We start from the raw sequence: 19,068 nt of genomic DNA, 5'->3' as shown, positions 1-19,068 counted from the left end.
TTTTTTCTTTATACGAGTACAATATATGCATATTTAAAGTGTTTATTAAATCAAGATTGTGACGTGGCGACATGAAAAGGATTTTACTAAACATGCTCAAATTGTCAACTGCGGCTCTCCGATTTGCACGTTTGGCTACGTACGGTGCGGAATAAGTTCCACATACATACATACAGTGTCAACAAAATGCAATTAATATTTGGTATCACGTGGCCTGTTGAAGGCAGTACATGAAGCAGGTTGTCCTATTTAGTCCGCGCAGGCAGTGTGATTGTTCCTCGGTGGGTGCGATTATCTCTATTTTGAGAATGTTCTTTTTGAACGCTCTAAATGGATACTTGTACCAAGTTGTTGTGAATTCTTCAGTCGGTCACCCAGAATACATTCAGTTGCAGCAGTGTGCTGGCACGTGCGATTGGAAGGTTGCGAGTTCAACTCCCGGTTGGGGTGTTTTCTCAACCCATAAACCCTTGCGATGTCGATAAAATAGGACCAAATCCCACACAAGTCAACAATGGTTGTCTGGTGCCTAAATTTTCCTCCGCCATAGGAATGTGGAATTTCCACCACTAATGGAGGGCTGTAAACTGGTGATGAGCACCTCCTCCAATGCACATTTTGGCCAGGAAATTGCTTTCGAGTTTAACTGTTTTTAATAAGCATTCGGTTACGATAATTTATACACGTGTCCCACTTATTTAAACATTCCAACAGACCTTCAAATGGATGAATAAGACTAATACGTGGACATGATGTCTTTGTAAAAGCTATAAGCTAGCTGCCGCGGATGAAAGTTAAGCTTCTATCTCTTATAATTCTCACATTTTCACACTGCCGGTTCAGTCCGATTATCCACATAAAAGCATTAAAGCATGATAATGTAATGTGCAATTATGCAAAAGTGTAGGACAATGCCTTTCTCAAATAAGTCATTTTTGAAATAATCCATTTGTTTTTAGCTGAATGCTTCAAGCACCCGAGGCATTAATAACGTTGAGCTCCCTGATGGGTTGTCCCGCCTTGCCAAAGCAGATATGAAAAATTTAAATTAATTTTTTTTGCCTTAAAAAAAATCTTATCCTCTTGGCATTACCTGTGCCAAAATAAAACCCAAACCTAGAGAGTGTGGGATAACGTGCGCTGGGCTGTCGTTAGCATTATTAATCAATTCTGGTTGCATAGGGTCCTTGTCTGTCCTTACTGTTTAGCCGCTGTGGCCATTAACAAACAAGAGGAGGACTATTAATAGGGGTTTTCCCCTTTTTTCTGGCAACAAAACTGAAACCTTTTTACAAGGATTCATGTTTGCATTAACCACAATACCTGCAGTCAAAATTCAAACAAAAGACATACTATGATAATATATTGGCATTGTCCTTGAAACTGATTGGTCCACACCAAGGGACGGCTTTCTTTTGAGCCTCGACCCAATTGGTGCTCGACCAGATGACGCCAAAAGGCGTCACACAGCTCAAAGACAATGCCGCTATCAAAGTAATGAGGGCTCGGGGTGAGCATCTACATCATTAGACTTCCTTTGCCAGTACAAAAATGTAATAATATTTTTACATGTAATATTACATGTAAAAATATTATTACATTATTATAATATTGCATGTAATATTACATGTAATAATGTTATTACATTTTGGTACTGGCAAAGGAAGTCTAAGGAAGCGGAGGACTGGTAAGGAGAGACGAGTGTTGCAAAGTCATTCGAACAACTCTGCCACCTGGCTGCCATGCAGCCTCTCTGGCAGACATACCACCCCCCTTGCCCCCCCTCTCTTTGTTTCCCCTTTCATATATTCTCCCTTCGACCTCCGAGATCCCTATGCTTGAGCAACATTCCATTACCTGCTCCTGTTTGCTTTGTGTTCCCCCCAGCTACTCCGGCCTTTACGATTTCACCCCACCCACCCCTGTCCCCCCTGCCCCCCTCCCCCTGGATGTGGTGTTCCGTGTAGCTTCGCCCTGTGGCCGGGCGGTTTGCGCCATTGACGTCAAGGAGCTGATTTCATAAAACCCATAAAACATTCTGGACTATGATGCAACCGTTAGCGACGGGCTTAAACGCAAAGGCAGGGCGAGGAGAGCGAGAGTGCCCAGCCCAACCTGTATTCAATGAACGCAGCGGGTTTTTATCTCTCCCCAAAGACAGAGATCCCCAGTATAGTCTTAACAGACTGTTGTGGCAAGTGCTGTTAGCGAGCACCTATGAAGGCCGGCATGGCACACGAGGGGGTGGGTGGCAAGCACCACGTCCGGCCTCATTTGTCTCCCGAGTGGCGATGTTTGCACACCGCACCAGGTACATATTTGAGGCCGAGTCGACCCAGGGGAGGCCCAGGACCGGTTCAGATAATGGTTGCAATATTTAGAACGACAGTCTTTATCTTCTTATACTGTCCTGATGGGCCGTTAGTACAATCTCGCCTTCGATCGCTTGGTAGTAAACCTTTTGGGTAATGACTATTTCTTGTCTTCCAATTCCGTAGATTTATACGGCAATGCAAGATTGCGATACTAATTGGTAATTTGGGCCCATCGTGTGGTGGATGCTTTGACCGTTCAAATTTTGGTCTTCGTTGAATTGTCTGCTGGTGCCATCTCCATTCTGTTTACATAGCAGGACTCTCTAAAATTGTTTGTGTCATTTCACAAATAATCAATATGGCGTGATATGCTTTACAATCAAATTAATATGTCATAGCCCTAACCAGATTGAAAGCAGTCCCGCGCTACTGAAATAGTTTTGTATTAATTGTTGATTTTAATTCGTTTGTATTGAAGTGGAAGTTATTAGAATATTATTCAATTGAAGACTGACCTCTAAGCTGAAAGCAGCAATTACATTTTGAAGAGAGTGAACAATATTAGATTACATTTGTTTTTTTATAATTATGTGCTTCTTGTTGATTAAAACAGACGCCTCCCTGCGCAATCGAGTGCTCATCTTTGTTGGCGAGGCTGATTTCTCCAAAGCACAGCCACTGTTTACTTGGCCCAAATTGGTGCTAATTTTATCAACCCCAGAAGGATCATGGGACAAGTCATCTTCCAACCATGATTAAACTCAGTTTTGGAGCCAAGCAATCCGCTATGGTGCCAATCAGCCGGATTTAATTAAATGTGTTGGAAACAGTTTAATGGCGAAATTTCAAAGCGCTATTTTCTGTAAAATGTATTTGCCACCACTTGGGAACCCTAACACAGATTTATGGAGTTGTTCCCTGTCAAAAACGTTGCCTGCACATTGCAGACTGAGCACCCACCAAAGCCCGCATCCATTGGGAGGGCTGAGCTGGCCGGTGGAAAGTGTGCGGCAGATGGTGATGAGAGACAATGAATAGAAAGCTCATTATTTGGACAATACCTCCGCTTTGTGGATTAGTATAAGTCTGCAGCAAGTGCACTGTGGCGTCGGCAAACTTGTACATGTGGTCCTGATGACCCGAAAGCACACAGTGTATGACCGGTAATCTTTTAATCAGAGATCTGGAAGGCACATGTTTTGTTTCCGTGGTTATCATGTCTTTTATTAAAGCACGGGAGAACTCGTTGAGAATCAATATTTATATCTTGTTTACCAGAGTTGCTGTCGGAGTCGCCGGGTCGAGAGAGTAATATTATTTATTCCTACAATTAATGTTTTAATGTGCTATCGTCAGCTCCGGCTATGATTAATGTATATGACATATTGTGTGTGTTTTTGGTATAATTTTTCATACTTGGTTGTATTTGTAATTATCAATTTATTTTGTTGTTACAGTTGAACGGCCACATGCAGATGATAGGACTATGCAATTCTACAGACGTAAACCAGTACGTATGCAAGCTCGGTTAATCATAATCAAAATAGCGGCACATTTTTGAAATTGGTTGCACACACATTACAATAGAGTGGAGAGAAAAATAATCTTGAGTTGGTATACATCCCGAAATGTCCTTTGACATTGTAGTTTTATGATTAAGTTTATCCAACAATAGTTTTTGTCCAAGGTGCAGCCCTGCAATGTCTTGCTCGCACCCCTGCAGGCGAGAAGTGCCTCTACTAGAGGGAGCCCTGCAGAGCACATCTAAGAGGGTATTTGGCCTACTCTTCCACACTGGCGAGGCGTTTTTGAACATGTGGGGAGTACATACACTTTATCCCAACACACCTGATCTGGCCCATCAGCTAACTGTGGTGAACGCATTTATACTCCTGGGTGGACAGAGTGGGGGGCAATGGCGGTGGGGGCGTTTAATGAAATTGACAATTTTTTTTACTTCTGCATTGTGAGATCTAACCTGTTGACTTGTTTTATATATGCACACACATCGTCCGTAATTGTTGCAGAAAACCGAACATCATGAAACAGAAAAATGCGTTCCCGCCAAACTTCATCCACTCGCTGGACTCCACACACATGATGCTGACGGCTCTTTACTGCTACAGGTGCGTCGTGGGTTAAAATACCAGCAGATCCCTTAAGTGTTTCCAGAGCACTCACTCAAACCTTCTGAAACATCCAAGAGCCACGGGAAAAGGTTCAAACACATACGTAAACTTGTGGACCCATCGGCCCAGTGGTATGAAATTGCCACAGTGCCGTGCGCTGCATTGTGTTTAAAAGTGCGGCTTAGCAAAGGAGATGTTATGAAGCGGCAAATCTATTCTTGAAAGTGCCCCAAATCACCCCTGCAGACAATCTGTGTTTGTGTGTCTGTATGTACAGTGAGGGAAAAAATTATTTGATCCCCTGCTGATTTTGTACGTGTTCCCACTGACAAAGAAATGATCAGTCTATAATTTTAATGGTAGGTTTATTTGAACAGTGAGAGACAGAATAACAACAACAAAAATCCAGAAAAACGCATGTCAAAAATGTTATAAATTGATTTGCATTTTAATGAGGGAAATAAGTATTTGACCCTCTGCAAAACATAACTTAGTACTTGGTGGCAAAACCCTTGTTGGCAATCACAGAGGTCAGACGTTTCTTGTAGTTGACCACCAGGTTTGCACACATCTCAGGAGGGATTTTGTCCCACTCCTCTTTGCAGATCTTCTCCAAGTCATAGTAATTGGTTTTACCCTTTTAACTGGCACAAAAAACTGACACCTTTATTCAAGGCATCATGTCTGCAATAACCACAACACAAGCAGTCAAAATGCAAACAAAAAGACAACTCTGATAATAATATGCACTGTCCTTGAATTTGATTGGTCCACACCCGAGACGGCTTTCTTTATAGTGGGTGTGGACCAATCAAATTCAAGGACAGTGCATATTATTATCAGAGTTGTCTTTTTGTTTGCATTTTTACTGCTTGTGTTGTGGTTATTGCAGACATGATGCCTTGAATAAAGGTGTCAGTTTTTTGTGCCAGTTAAAAGGGTAAAACCTATTACTATATCTTGTTACTGGCAAAGGAGGTCTCATAATGTAAATCTTCTCCAAGTCGTTAAGGTTTCGAGGCTGACGTTTGGCAAATCGAACCTTCAGCTCCCTCCACAGATTTTCTATGGGATTAAGGTCTGGAGACTGGCTAGGCCACTCCAGGACCTTAATGTGCTTCTTCTTGAGCCACTCCTTTGTTGCCTTGGCCCTGTGTTTTGGGTCATTGTCATGCTGGAATACCCATCCACGACCCATTTTCAATGCCCTGGCTGAGGGAAGGAGGTTCTCACCCAAGATTTGACGGTACATGGCCCCGTCCATCGTCCCTTTGATGCGGTGAAGTTGTCCTGTCCCCTTAGCAGAAAAACACCCCCAAAGCATAATGTTTCCACCTCCATGTTTGACGGTTGGGATGGTATTCTTGGGGTCATAGGCAGCATTCCTCCTCCTCCAAACACGGCGAGTTGAGTTGATGCCAAAGAGCTCCATTTTGGTCTCATCTGACCACAACACTTTCACCCAGTTGTCCTCTGAATCATTCAGATGTTCATTGGCAAACTTCAGACGGGCATATATATGTGCTTTCTTGAGCAGGGGGACCTTGCGGTCGCTGCAGGATTTCAGTCCTTCACGGTGTAGTATTACCAATCGTTTTCTTCGTGACTATGGTCCCAGCTTCCTTGAGATCATTGACAAGATCCTCCCGTGTAGTTCTGGGCTGATTCCTCACCGTTCTCATGATCATTGCAACTCCACGAGGTGAGATCTTGCATGGAGCCCCAGGCCGAGGGAGATTGACAGTTCTTTTGTGTTTCTTCCATTTGCGAATAATCACACCAACTGTTGTCACCTTCTCACCAAGCTGCTTGGCAATAGTCTTGTAGCCCATTCCAGCCTTGTGTAAGTCTACAATCTTGTCCCTGACATCCTTGGAGAGCTCTTTGGTCTTGGCCATGGTGGAGAGTTTGGAATCTGATTGATTGATTGCTTCTGTGGACAGGTGTCTTTTATACAGGTAACAAGCTGAGATTAGGAGCACTCCCTTTAAGAGTGTGCTCCTAATCTCAGCTCGTTACCTGTATCAAAGACACCTGGGAGCCAGAAATCTTTTTGATTGAGAGGGGGTCAAATACTTATTTCCCTCATTAAAATGCAAATCAATTTATAACATTTTTAACATGCGTTTTTCCGGATTTTTTTGTTGTTATTCTGTCTCTCACTGTTCAAGTAAACCTACCATTAAAATTATAGACTGATCATTTCTTTGTCAGTGGGCAAACGTACAACATCAGCAGGGGATCAGATACTTTTTTCCCTCACTGTATGTATGTGTGGGGAGTGATGGTGTAGCGGTTAGCGTGCTGCGCTATGAACCCGGCGACCCAAGTTTGATTCCTGCTCACGGTCAACACCATTGACGATTATCTGAATCAGTCCTGGGCCTCCCCTAGGTCGACTCAGCCTCAAATAAGTACCTGGTGCGGTGTGGAAACATCGCCACTCGGGAGACAAAGGCGGCTGGGCGTGGGGCTGGCCACCCACCCTCTCGTGTTCCGTGCCGGCCTTCATAGGTGCTCGCTAACAGCACTTGCCCCAACAGATTGTTAAGGCTATACGGTGGATCTTTGTCTTTGACTTTTTTTTGCTCGTAATCACGGTTGCTGAGCCCAAGGGCCAAAAACATTAAGCGACCAGCAACAAACGGCATTGCTGAAGTTGTAATGGATAAGAGTGGATACGTTTCTGGAATTGAGCAAGGTGATACGAATTTGGGATGGAGTTCCAAAAGTTGAGCAATGTGAGGGAAGAGGAGTGGAGATTTAGAGGTCCGTGCAGTGCACGCTGATCTCAACTAACCCTAGTTCGATTCCGGGCCATCCATAAAATCGGTGGCTATTTCCCACACCTTCAGTTAGCATGGTTGGCTCCGTATGGTGCGATAGAAGTTCAACATACATCCGTGCAATCTGCATCTGATTTGAGCCTTCCGTTGGTCAACTTAGCCTAAAATCAAAACCAGCATTGCGGAGATAGTGGATTGGCATGGTTATATGGCATGGTTATAGCCAGTGGCAGCGTAGCCAAGCGTGCTTATCGGAGGTGCAGTGAAGGACAAAAAAAAATAAACACGAAAATCACTTCTAGAGAAATGAAACTAACTGTGGTGCAATGAGTCGATTGCAACCAAGTAATTCCATCTTCACCATCCATCTTCTTACATCTCTGACCAACAGATCTCACCTTCCAGGACAGGCTCTCTGTAAAACCTCAATATATTTCAGCAAGGCCAGCCAGCCAAAACGTTAAGATCTTCTTCTCCTCTGGATGTCGGTGCGAACAAAAAAAAAAACGACTGACATTTTAATTTAACCCGCTATTTTACGAATCATTTCACGGCAGCAGCAACTGGATGAATAAAACGTAAGATGTGCGTCTCATGCGTTGCATGTGTCTTTGCGCACGCGTTTATTGATCCGCGTGGCCTCTTGCAGGGAGGGCTTATCTTTTGCCTCTGTCCACGACTGCTTCTGGACACACGCTGCCACAGTGGATATCATGAACAGGGTAAGAGCTGCCACGTGATCACCCAGCGGGTAGAGTGTAGCGCACGGAGCGCCCTTCTCCGCAGGCCTCACCTCGTCGGCTTGCGCGAATCGCCTCGGCGAGTAGACCGCCGGGGCACCTGCTGTTCCGAGAAACAATTTCACTTGTGCGTGTCTGGACAAACGAGATGTGCTTGTATTATATTTCTCAAGGTGCCTCTAACCGCACGGTGCAGAATGGACATTAAAACAACAATTGGGGGGGGGGCGGGGGGTGGGGGGGTATAAATATTTCTGCGGAATGACACATTAAAATTCATGATCGGCGAACAGATTTAGCGGTAATGAATGGAATGCAAAGTAAGGGAATCAAGATGTATGTATTCTTCTTGGAATCTGAGAGAATAAACAGAAGGGCACTGGTGTTCAGATCGAATGGAAATCAGGAAAAATCGTACGACCGCGATGTGGCAGGGTTCCCAGCAGGTGAAGGGTGTACTTGTTCCCCCTCCGCCCCCCCCCCCAGCTCCCGCACCCCCCCACCACCACCCGCGCCCACGTGCAGAACCTTGTGTTGACTTTCATTCGCTCGCGTGCGTGCACGTGTGCGTGTGCTGTAGGTGTGCCGTGAGCAATTTGTGGCGCTGCACAGTCAACCCATCCTGGAGGATCTGTCCTCTTTCCTCATCAGCAAGTACAGCGTTTTTGCCCCGTGAGTCTCGGGGGTGCTGCTCGATGCCACCCCCTCCTCCTTCCCCCGCCACAGGCCTGCCGCCCCGCTGTTCCCACACCTTGGGGCGATCGTGCCCGTCTGTATCTAACAGGCTTCCTCCGTGCGGTGTTCTGTTGACGTGCCTTGACATGTCACTGGAGGTATAATGATAGGGTGTTTCATTTTCACCTAGTTCTTTGGGACACTGGGTTCAAGACATCGCATAAGGGATGTGTACTTTGAGATCTGTAACAGCAGCCAGAAAAGAGGGGAAAAGATAACTTTCATCCCTTTTGCCGATGTCCTATTTTTGTTGAAAGTGTTACGATGCGTTGTTTGTCCGTCCAGATTTTCAGTCAGTTTTCTTTGGAAATAATGATATTCAAATGCGATGTAAATTTCAGAACGTGATTGTGATGATTTATCGTTGCGTGTTTTTTTTTTCACATTCGGTTTGTCACAAGGCACGTTCGTATTCTTTTCCCGACCCACACCCCCTGTGCTTTAGGGCGAGCCGGAGAAAAAAGGCATCTGCAGAGTTCAAACATCTGATGGATTTTCTGACGCTGATCCCTCCAAAGGGTACGCGATTGCATAGCCGTGCACATCCGTCCGCATTTGCATAGCATGTGCAAATGAACATTTGAATGCATTTGACTACGTTCACATTGTAATCACAAATCGTAAAGATAATTGAGCTGAACATTTCCGCGACTTTGATGTTTGCCACGTCAAGTTCCCGATATATATTCTTTTTTGTTGTTGTCGCATTGCAAAAGAAAAGTTGCAAATGAATCGGAGCACAATTGTTTACTCAGATTGTAAATGTTGTGGATTTGCTCTCCAACGCACCGGTGTGCTGTACTAGTAACGAATTGGCATGTCCTGTTTACGTGACAAACCTTACTAATTGGCTGTCGGGTTTAACACCTTCATATTTACGTGATCTAACCCCAAAAAAACCTGTATTGTGCATGATATTGGTCGCTAAAGCCTACGTGCTAAACTGCTGCATTGCATTCCACGGTTCGCTTGCTTGTTTTACCCTACGCTGTACGCTGTGGCCCCTGACCAAATAAAGTTTTAAAGAAAACGTTTAACATTTAACGTGATTGAACGGGGTTTGTATTTTTGTTTAAACGCTGCAAGAAGCTCGGCAGCATCGTGTCGTTTTTTTTAACGATACAACGCCAAGGCATAGAGTAAAATAAAAGGCTACAATGCAGACTCGTCCAAGCATGGACTCGCGAATACGGCGCAACGAATTCCGTTTTGACCGTCGGAAAGGTCGACGCTTATCTTGTCTTTAATACGCGGGCTTTTTGATCGTTAAGCGCCAATTTTGTGCTTCTCGCGCGTCACACCGCTGCAGGGTCGCTTTGTTTGGCGGGCAAAAAGGAACTCAAAAATGCGGTGAGATTAGATGCCGGGGACCCGCTGTCATTCGCTGGAGAGGCTCGCTGATCAACCATGCGCCTAATCAGATAGCGTGCCTGGGCAGAAACCGGTTTATCAGAGTCACATCCGATGCACTGGGCTGTCGCGATGGATAACAAAAAGGGGACATCTAAATGGCAATCTTTGGAGCAATCATAATGTATGGTTTCGATAACTGCACATGCCCACAGTTGGTTTTTCATGGTATGTAGGTATGCCATGTAATTATATCAATTTATAACCATTTATCTTTGCCTTTATTGCTATGTGCAGCAGAGTATAATGACCAGTGAAAAAAAACAAAACACGTTTTCAAATCAACAGTCCTTGTGTATTTGCTAGGAATATGACTTGGGACTTGCGGCTGATTTTCCGCATTATTGGCCCCCTTGCTTTGTTGACTTGGTGGAATGCTTTGAATACCTTCAGCCGGTGGGGGTTTGTGTTTTGCAGGCGAGTTCAACCTGGAGGAAGTGCGAGACTCGACGTATTTTTTCAGCTGAAGCGGCCCCCGAGGACTTCTAGAGGACAAAACGAATCCACCCACCCCCCTCCTCTCCACGGCTGGACCCTGGTGTGAGCTGGCTCGTGATCTCACCTGGCACGGCGTAGTCCTTGACGAACGCCATCATAACCAGGATGGTGGGGGGGGGGAGGCTGCCGTTTCGGCAGATGGATTTCACATCAAGCGGCTGTGCCTTTTAATCGTAATATTTAAACGACTTTTTTTGCTGTATTTTTTTTTTATTGTGGGACAACGGAAGACGTCCGAAGATGATGTTTCATGTCCGAGCTCTTAAGCCTTTTTTTTTGTCTGGCTGATGCTTTTGTGCAATGCAGATGCTCAATTATAAATGCCGGGGCCATTCATTTTGCATCCTGGCTTATTCATCACTCGGCTCATTTAGCCTGTGATTGATATCAGGTGTGAGCCGTTCTGTCTGCGCAGACAGACGAGAAGGCTTCACTCAACGCAGGTAAACACGGTCGTCGGTGACCAATTCACGTCTCCTGCAGGTTTTGGTGAAATCAATAAATATTTGGCTCAAGCAACTTCTTGCTCTTCGTAGTTTATTGGGGGGTGAAGTATTTATTTTTGTCTTCCTGAATTCATCATCGTATACATTTTCTAAATACATTGTCAAACAAACGAAAAAAAACCGTGAAATATTAAATTTTTCCTGCCTAAGTGGAAATCAATGCTTTGGCCAAGAGACCTTTTCAGATCAATGAATCATCACGACAATGTTGCATCAAGGTCATCATGGAGTGGCTTCACACACATTGGTGGTCATTGGCAGACCAAAGCCGGATGTTGATTGACACGTGTCCTGAAGCTTCACTGAGGCAATGTTATTAAAAACATTCAGACTTACAAATGGTCCACCTGTAAGTAGTTACAAAAAAGCAATTGTCATATTTCTGCGAAGCCAATAAATGGACATTAAAGTCTTTTTGGTTTTATTAATTGACTTTCTGAAGCTGCAATAATTTGCTGCATATTCAAATGTGCATTTGCGTGTGTATATAATTTATCCTCATGTTCTCTCTTTTAGAATATGTAAATACATGACTATGTTTTATATTGAATTGTACATAATACTGTACCATTGTTTTTATACAATGCATTGTCTTGGTAACAATCGAAAAGATATTACTTTATAAACGCATTACCAGTTTACTTGCATTTGCCATGGAAGGTGACCTTGTTTGGTGTGTCGCGGTGGAAGTCTGCTGTCAGAGACGAATTGTAACAAGTGAGATAGTTGTAGCAAATTTTCTGTAATTACGTGATGCCTGCCAAGGAAGCCGATCCTAATCCCGGCATGCATTGCCACGATGCCACAGGAAGCCTTCACTGCTTCAAGTTGGAGACCACACGAACTGTTTTGTGCGCTGCTTGTAAAGAGAATCGTCTATGCACTGAATAAAGTACCAACATTGTTTTGTACAAATGTTTGATTTGAGCACTGTGTGTGATATAGTCCCACTTTGCACCATTAAATTAACTCTACGATTGGATAAGATTGGTGTACAGTATTACAGTTTGTCATTTCTTTATATACTCCGCATGAAATATATATTTTTTACTGGTTTTATCCTTGCCATGGTTAAAAGCATAAACTATTACACACCTGTCTTGCACACACTTCACAGCACAAACAAATAATATATCGGTACACTAAAATTTATGCCATTATTTTTTTATCATTATTTTAGTTTCGGTCGTTTCTCATTTTTTGGGGATACAGAGTCTCGACATTTTTTCACTCGTAAGTTTAAGTGCATCGTTGTGATTGCTTTTCCCGAGATCATTTGAGGTGTGAAGGACATTTAAAGGGACATCGCCACGTGTGAAGTGGCACTAACTCTGACAAGTGGCCGTATGGTGTAAAACTAAGGGTCAGTACTTGCATGGCAACTCGGATTTAAATAGCACGCAAGTATATGGGTAACACAGGTCTCAGAGATGTCCATGTTTTGAGTCAAATTACGATTATATCAGCGGTTCAGCAATTGAAGCGTCCTTGTTTCATAATCTGATCGGCAGACGCGGTCAAAGACCTGTTCGGAGATTTATTTTTTTCGTTAATGTGATTTAATGCACTTCCGTCCGTTATTAACTTTTCCGTGGCTGTTTAAATATTTAATTCAATTGAGGGAGAAAAACCCCCATGGCTAGAACACTGGCTCTCCAATAACATTTCTTTTCCCCATTGTAAAGTCTCTCATATACTTACCTGCCATTAAAGAAAACTGGGGGGGGGGGGGGGGGGTTCTGATAGACAAGTGTGCAGCACTTTATAATGTTGTATTTATGTCTGTTCACTGTGGCTTTGCTGCATTGTACTTAAGCACGCAGAAAGCCTTAAGTGCAGCTCATTACTGACGGCAGTAACTTGTAGAGTACAACATGGGATGCTTTTTGATTACACACATTTAACCATGGACTAGACACGTCAAAATATATTTCTTTTTACCTAAAATACATCGTGCCGACTAATGTCGCGACCAGATTTATTAAACCCGACCCTTTTGAGGTCAAAGTATAGTTTCAACTCCTGATAATGATTTGAACTTGTAATGCTCTGCTCAGTATTCGCTCGCTCTTGGGGAGAGAACGACTCAGATGCGGGGGCGGAGGTGGGGTGGCGGGGGGTAACCACTAAGTAGGAAGGCGGCAGCCAATCGCTACCAACAATTGTCCAAGCTCTGCCCCTCTATATATATGTTAAGATGTTTTCAGCCAATGAATGGAGTGTTTACATGCGGTTTTAAACCGGAGCGCCTGGATTAAAAAAAACCCCACGCGTTGCAAGAGCACAACACTCTATCCTATACAGATGGAACAGATGGAGATTAGTCCACTTTTTGCTCGACCGCCTTCACTTGGCAAGCCGGGGCGTGGCAACCTTGACACCCACCAACCGTCGCCTCCACAGTGCTGGATTAGAGGCGTGCGCATACCAACCGCACGGTTCATGTCTTTGTAGGAACATCGAGCAGTCGGTCGACTCCTGGGCACCTCTGAACGGTCACGTGGAATAGGAATTGTTGAAAGGGTTGCTATTGTGATGGGGAAGCTTGCCGAATGACGTTCTGTCCGTCCGTGGCGTTTCGTGCACAGTAATCGTTGGCAATTAAGAGAGGGCGCTTAACAGAGGTGGGGGGTGGGCACGTGAAGGTTGCCCCCCCCCTGAAAAATGTAGCTCATCCTCCAAGAAGCCATCAATAAATAGTAATATTTCCAATGCGTGTGTATAGCAAACCGGCGAAATTATCGACTGAAAAGTTAGTAAATTGATGCCCCCCCCCCCCCACCCACCTAAATTCCATTTTGGGCATTTCTTAAGAAAAATTTGGTTAGTGGTGTCGCGATTGCACGGACGTTAATTCATATTTATTGGCAAGTGCAACTGCGATGTAAGTCGTAGGGATAATAAATTAAAGACGTGAACTCTCGCGTTAAGGAAGTCACTACGGCGTCGCTACGTGCCCCACAGGCACAAAGGGGGCCGGGTTTAATCACCCTGCCTCTGGCTGGCGCAAACGGATGCGCAGGATCATCGCGCACGACCAACACGCTCCCCCCCCCCCGAGTTCGTCGTGCCAGTGGGCGGATTAACATTGCAGACACCCAATTTGGCTTCTGGAGAGGCTTTTGTTGAAGACCACCTGGGCAAATCCTGCTGACACTCCCGCGGGTCCAGCGTGCGTACGGCGCCTTCGTGGTCTAGATGGAGGGGGACGGCTTCTCTGTGTCTGACAATAGCGGCAGTCTCCGCGCTCACGAGTCCCAGGGAGGAGGGGGGGAGACATCCGCGTCGCGAGCCTAAATAACAACAACACTTTGCTCTTGTTTGCTTAACCAAACTGACAGAGTTAATGAGGGTGGGTTTTTTTTTTGCCTCGAAACGTCTCGGACTTTTAATTGCATTCTTGTCTTTGTTTTGGTTTAATTTGTGGCCAGTGATGCACGTAAGGGTGAAGCGGCCGTGGGGTTGCTGTGAGCGAACTGACCTGTGAACCCGCCGCTCCGGGTTCGAATCCCGGCCACGGCGAATGCCAGTGCCGAGAGTCATTCGAATCGTTCTAACGCACCTCCCGCCTACCCCCTTCCCCCCACACCGCCCACTTTCACCAACCCGCGCTAACCAGCGTGGTGAAGTATGGCCAAACAGCCTCCAATAACCGACATTCAGCAGTGGCCTCATCCAGCAGTGGAATTGACAAACTGGCCTGTGATTATAATTGGTGGTGTCTGGCAATGATTTAATTATTGCCGTAAGTGACATTTAATTGTTTACAATAGATTGTATGCAGACCCAACGGCGTTTTGTTAAATAGTTGAGAGTGAGGTCCACAAAGTGATTGCACTGTGTTTGTACATGCCATGCCAGCGGTGATAAAATAAATTAGTCTTCTGTGGTCAGGGAGAAGACATTTGGGAGGCCGATCTGGCGCTGAGCATACATTGTGACTGGTGCCGCATTACAAACACGGTTGGGCACTTGCGTAGATTTCCGTGGTATTGTTTCACTCCGGTGTGTGTGTGTGTTTTTGGAGGTATACCGCGTGTCATTCAGCATTGACGTCCGACGTTTTTGTCCGGAGCTTCTTGAGTAATTGAACTACTTCAGCAGCAGCAACAGCATCATCCTTATTTTTTGGGTCTTTCGGTAAAGCCACGTAGATAGAAAAGATTATAAAAAAAATATCACGACGTTTCACCTGATCACGATTGCTTGTGTGTTTTTCACCTGATGACGATTGCTTGCGTTGCGATCGAAACGTGATTTTTTTTATATCTACGTGATTTTACCGAAAGACCAAAAGAATATGATTTCCTGCAGTCACGAAAGCTTTAAGTCAAGCATCATAGTTCATAGTTTCATTTATTTGGTATAGCCCTGTGAGCCATTCGGCTCTTGAATCGGGTGCAACCGCAACAACAAAAAAACAAAAACATGAACAAGAAAACATCTTAAAGTGAAATTTTGATTTAAAGCTTTCGTGACTGCAGTAATTCATATTCTTAGCTCTTTCGGTAAAGTCACGTTGAAGGGAAACAATAAAATAATAAAATTGTTATATATATTTTATTGTTTCCCTTCAACGTGACTTTACCGAAAGAGCTAAGAATATCTTAAAGTGACTATGTAACTGTGCAAACAGAAAATCCAGGAAAAAAAACCCATCAAAATATTCCTTGTTCACGAAGACACATTCTCACGTGGTTGAAAGAGGCTTCCACACAGCACGTGGAACGAAGATTGGGTTAGATAAGAAATCGCGCCGAACCACACGCGGTAACAACCCCCCAGGATTCACGCCATCGGAGACCTAAACAAACACACACACACGCGCACACGGCCAGCACGGCAAGAAGATCCACACGGCGCGCGGGGACATCGCGGCGTGAGCGCCGGGGATTGAAAGACGCGACGCACGCGGCGGGCCCGGGACGTGATGAGGAAGCAGTGGGTTATCTGAGCTTGGGCAAGAATGTTTTAATTAAACCCTCCCCACCAGAATGGACACCACGCGTTTCTTGGGAGGCGAGCAGGTGGACGAGACAAAAGCCGCGCTGGCAAACGAGGCGCGCGGGGTATATTCGTGCGACGAGGAGATTAGTGAGAGTGCTTTGCGGAGGCCGGGAGAGGCTTTAGTTTAAGGGGCCGCTTTGGAGGGGTCTGGGGCAAAGGTGACCTGACATGCCGGGGAGGAGCGGGGGGGGGTGGCTTGATTAATGTGTACGTGCAGGCTCGCGTGCGTGAGAGTGCTTTTCCCATTCATGCCGGGAGTGGGTTTTTTTTTCTTTCCATATCGGTGGCGAGAAAACCTCCGGGTTCGGTGTCAATGAGCGCAGCGCACAGACCCTGCTGTCTGGTTTTGGGTTCGTGAAAAGCGCCCGATACTCTAATGCAGAGATTGCCCCTTACCGAGTCGCACCCAATGGATATCGACGTTTCAAAAAGAAAAAAAACGCGCGCGTGAACTCTCCGCTGTGCGGACCACTTGTTGAAGTGCGTCCCCTGTGTTTCACCGCAGCTCACGGGGCACTTTTTCCCATCGAAGCCTAAACCACAATCGCCGGCTAAGCCGACACGTGGGCACGGGCTGTCCTTCGCGCGAGGTTTGGAAGACCCCAATAGTTTCAAAGGTGAATCCGTTGGGAAGAAAAAAACACTGCAAAAATCAATGCGTATTGAATGATGGAAGAGCAAAGTACACCCTCAATGCCCCTTTCGCTGATTGCGAGATAGGTCCTGATTTTTAGATAAAGCCCCGTTGATTGCACGATGCCGTTTCTCCGAGCCTCTTCTCTGCAAGCTGAAAACAGGTTCATCGTTTAGCCAGGAGGCCGCATTATTGTGCTTCTTATTCGAGGTGTCGCTTGGTATGTGTTCATCAGCAGAGCGTGGTGAACACGAGGAATGTTGACGGCAGGTTTCGGGTTTCACGGTGAAGCTTCTTGCCCTATTGATTTGGTCATCATCGTCATCGTCAGCCATCCATGCTCTAACAACTGCTGGATGAAGGCCTCCCCAAGCCCTTGCTGTCCTTCACGGTCTCACAATGCAACAGCAGGGATCCTGCGCATAAGCCAATCTCATTGCTCCATCTTGACGGCCGGACCGTCCTTTTGGGTGTATTTTCTCCTTTGGTTGCCACTCTGCTGTAAATATTCACCACCGGTCTTGTGAAAGAGCCAACGCATAAGATCCCCGAGTTTGATCCTCCACGAAGCTCATGGTCCATCCTAAGCCGCATCTGCACAAACCATGGCAGATGCGGATACCTGATGCACAAATTGAAAATTAAAAACTCTCCAGCCGTGTGCGACTGTGGTCATCCAGAACAGACCGTACAACGTGTAACAACGCAATGACCGATCCACAAATACGAAGGAGACATCACAGCGACGATACACTCCGCTACTCCTGACGCGGTTGTCTCTGGCTTGACCACCTGAATGTGAAATTGTGGCCGTTGCTCTGCATCTACATCCAGCAGCCGTACGAAAGAAGACCAACGGCCATCATCCGTTATAGTCACGTGTCCAGTCCAAGGCCACGTTACAGTCAATACGATCTGTATTGTTCCCTGATCCACGTGTCCCTCTCGCTGTCTCTGGAATTAAAGCATGCACCTCTCCGTGCTTCTTTGCACAATTTTCAGCTTTTGTTGAAATGTTCTTTGTTAGTGGCCATGTTTTCCGATACATATGTCAGAGCAGGTCATACATTCCTTCAGCACGGTGGTATGTTTGCATTTTTTAAATCAAGTTTCAAAAGCACCCGAACCTGCTCTCGCTTTGCTTTATTTCCCAGTTTGTGTCGTGCTCCAATCTCTGAAATTGAATGACGTTTTGTTGTTGTTCCAATTGAACTAATTACACAACATTACCCCAACTGGAAATTATAAACTTAATTAAACTGCATCATAACTTGCATGCAATTTTAATATGCTTAGAGTGCAATGCCGTTTTTTTTCTTCACAGTATGTTCCATAACATTGCAATTCGTAAGAAAATATTTACAGTTAAATATATTGGATGCAGGGAGTTTAAAGCTTGTAGAAAATTTATTATTATTGGACATTAAAATTAGACGCACGCTCAGACGTATCACTTCTTTACCATCAACTTGTTTTTTTAATAAAGCATAGATTAGCAATTACACTGCTCTAAAATGAACCAAAAAAATAATCCATACAAATTTAGCGACGTTTTAGGTAATGGCCCACATTTGTAGCAGAGATAAATCATCTCTGACTTCATGCCGTTCACTCTCATAAACGCGAACAGCAAAAATGTACTGCCATTTATCTCCGCGATTTGTGCATAATAGCCGGCTGGCAAATTAATTATTCTAAACAAGCCGCAACGGAAGCCTAAAAGATATAAGTAGAAAAAAAAACAATAAATAAATAAATACACCATTAAGGACCACGTGTCTTGAGCACAGCTTCAACTTTTATGGAGGTAAAAGTAATGAGCTTGTTGCCCCTACCCCCCATATTACGCTCTGCAACATTTGAATTTCCGCTTGGAAGTACACCCACCCCCACCCCGTACATCGTGTCTGCTGGCGACACTGATTAATGCTCTAATCCGCCCCTGGGTTTAAGTGCGTGTCTGAAACCCAGCCCTCGGCCAGGCTGGAAGTGCAGTCACGGGGGGGGGGGGGGGGGTGGTGCTGATGGGGGCTTTGAGGAAAGAAGGGCCACACACGCGTATGTGAGAGAAGGGTCAGACACACACACGTGTGTGTGTGTGTACCTTCCACCCTGCCATCGTTGCTGGGAGGGTGAGTACTGAAGCCAGCGAGAGGGAGGGAGGAGGGTTGCTTGGTTGGTGGGCCAGCTGGGGTCCGGTTTTAAGGTCACCCATTTTGCTGATGGAGGTCACCAGCGTGTCTGCCTGGAAGGAAATAATCGGAAGAGGCGAAACGATTTGTCTGCTTCAGAAGGGTAGGATGGCGCC

The 19,068-nt window shown here is 45.2% G+C and overlaps 1 protein-coding gene across 1 annotated transcript in view; it reads left to right on the top strand.

Annotated features, from left to right (window-relative positions):
- The window catches only part of POLRMT (RNA polymerase mitochondrial), a 75,243-nt gene extending 63,209 nt beyond the window's left edge, over positions 1–12,034 (top strand). The window contains exons 20-25 of the mRNA XM_076067437.1: positions 3,773–3,825; positions 4,343–4,441; positions 7,880–7,952; positions 8,551–8,642; positions 9,151–9,224; positions 10,533–12,034. Of these exons, the coding sequence (XP_075923552.1) occupies positions 3,773–3,825; positions 4,343–4,441; positions 7,880–7,952; positions 8,551–8,642; positions 9,151–9,224; positions 10,533–10,582 (441 nt within the window). The 3' untranslated portion in view covers positions 10,583–12,034. The remainder of the gene's footprint in view (positions 1–3,772; positions 3,826–4,342; positions 4,442–7,879; positions 7,953–8,550; positions 8,643–9,150; positions 9,225–10,532) is intronic.
- Positions 12,035–19,068: the final 7,034 nt, after the last annotated feature.

Source organism: Petromyzon marinus, chromosome 1, assembly GCF_048934315.1.
Source record: "Petromyzon marinus isolate PM22_M1 ecotype Great Lakes invasive population chromosome 1, UKy_Petmar_22M1.pri1.0, whole genome shotgun sequence".
NCBI classification, from domain to species: Eukaryota; Metazoa; Chordata; class Hyperoartia; order Petromyzontiformes; family Petromyzontidae; genus Petromyzon; species Petromyzon marinus.
Note: the sequence above shows the minus strand (reverse complement) of the source record. Positions and strands in the feature narration are given on the sequence as shown.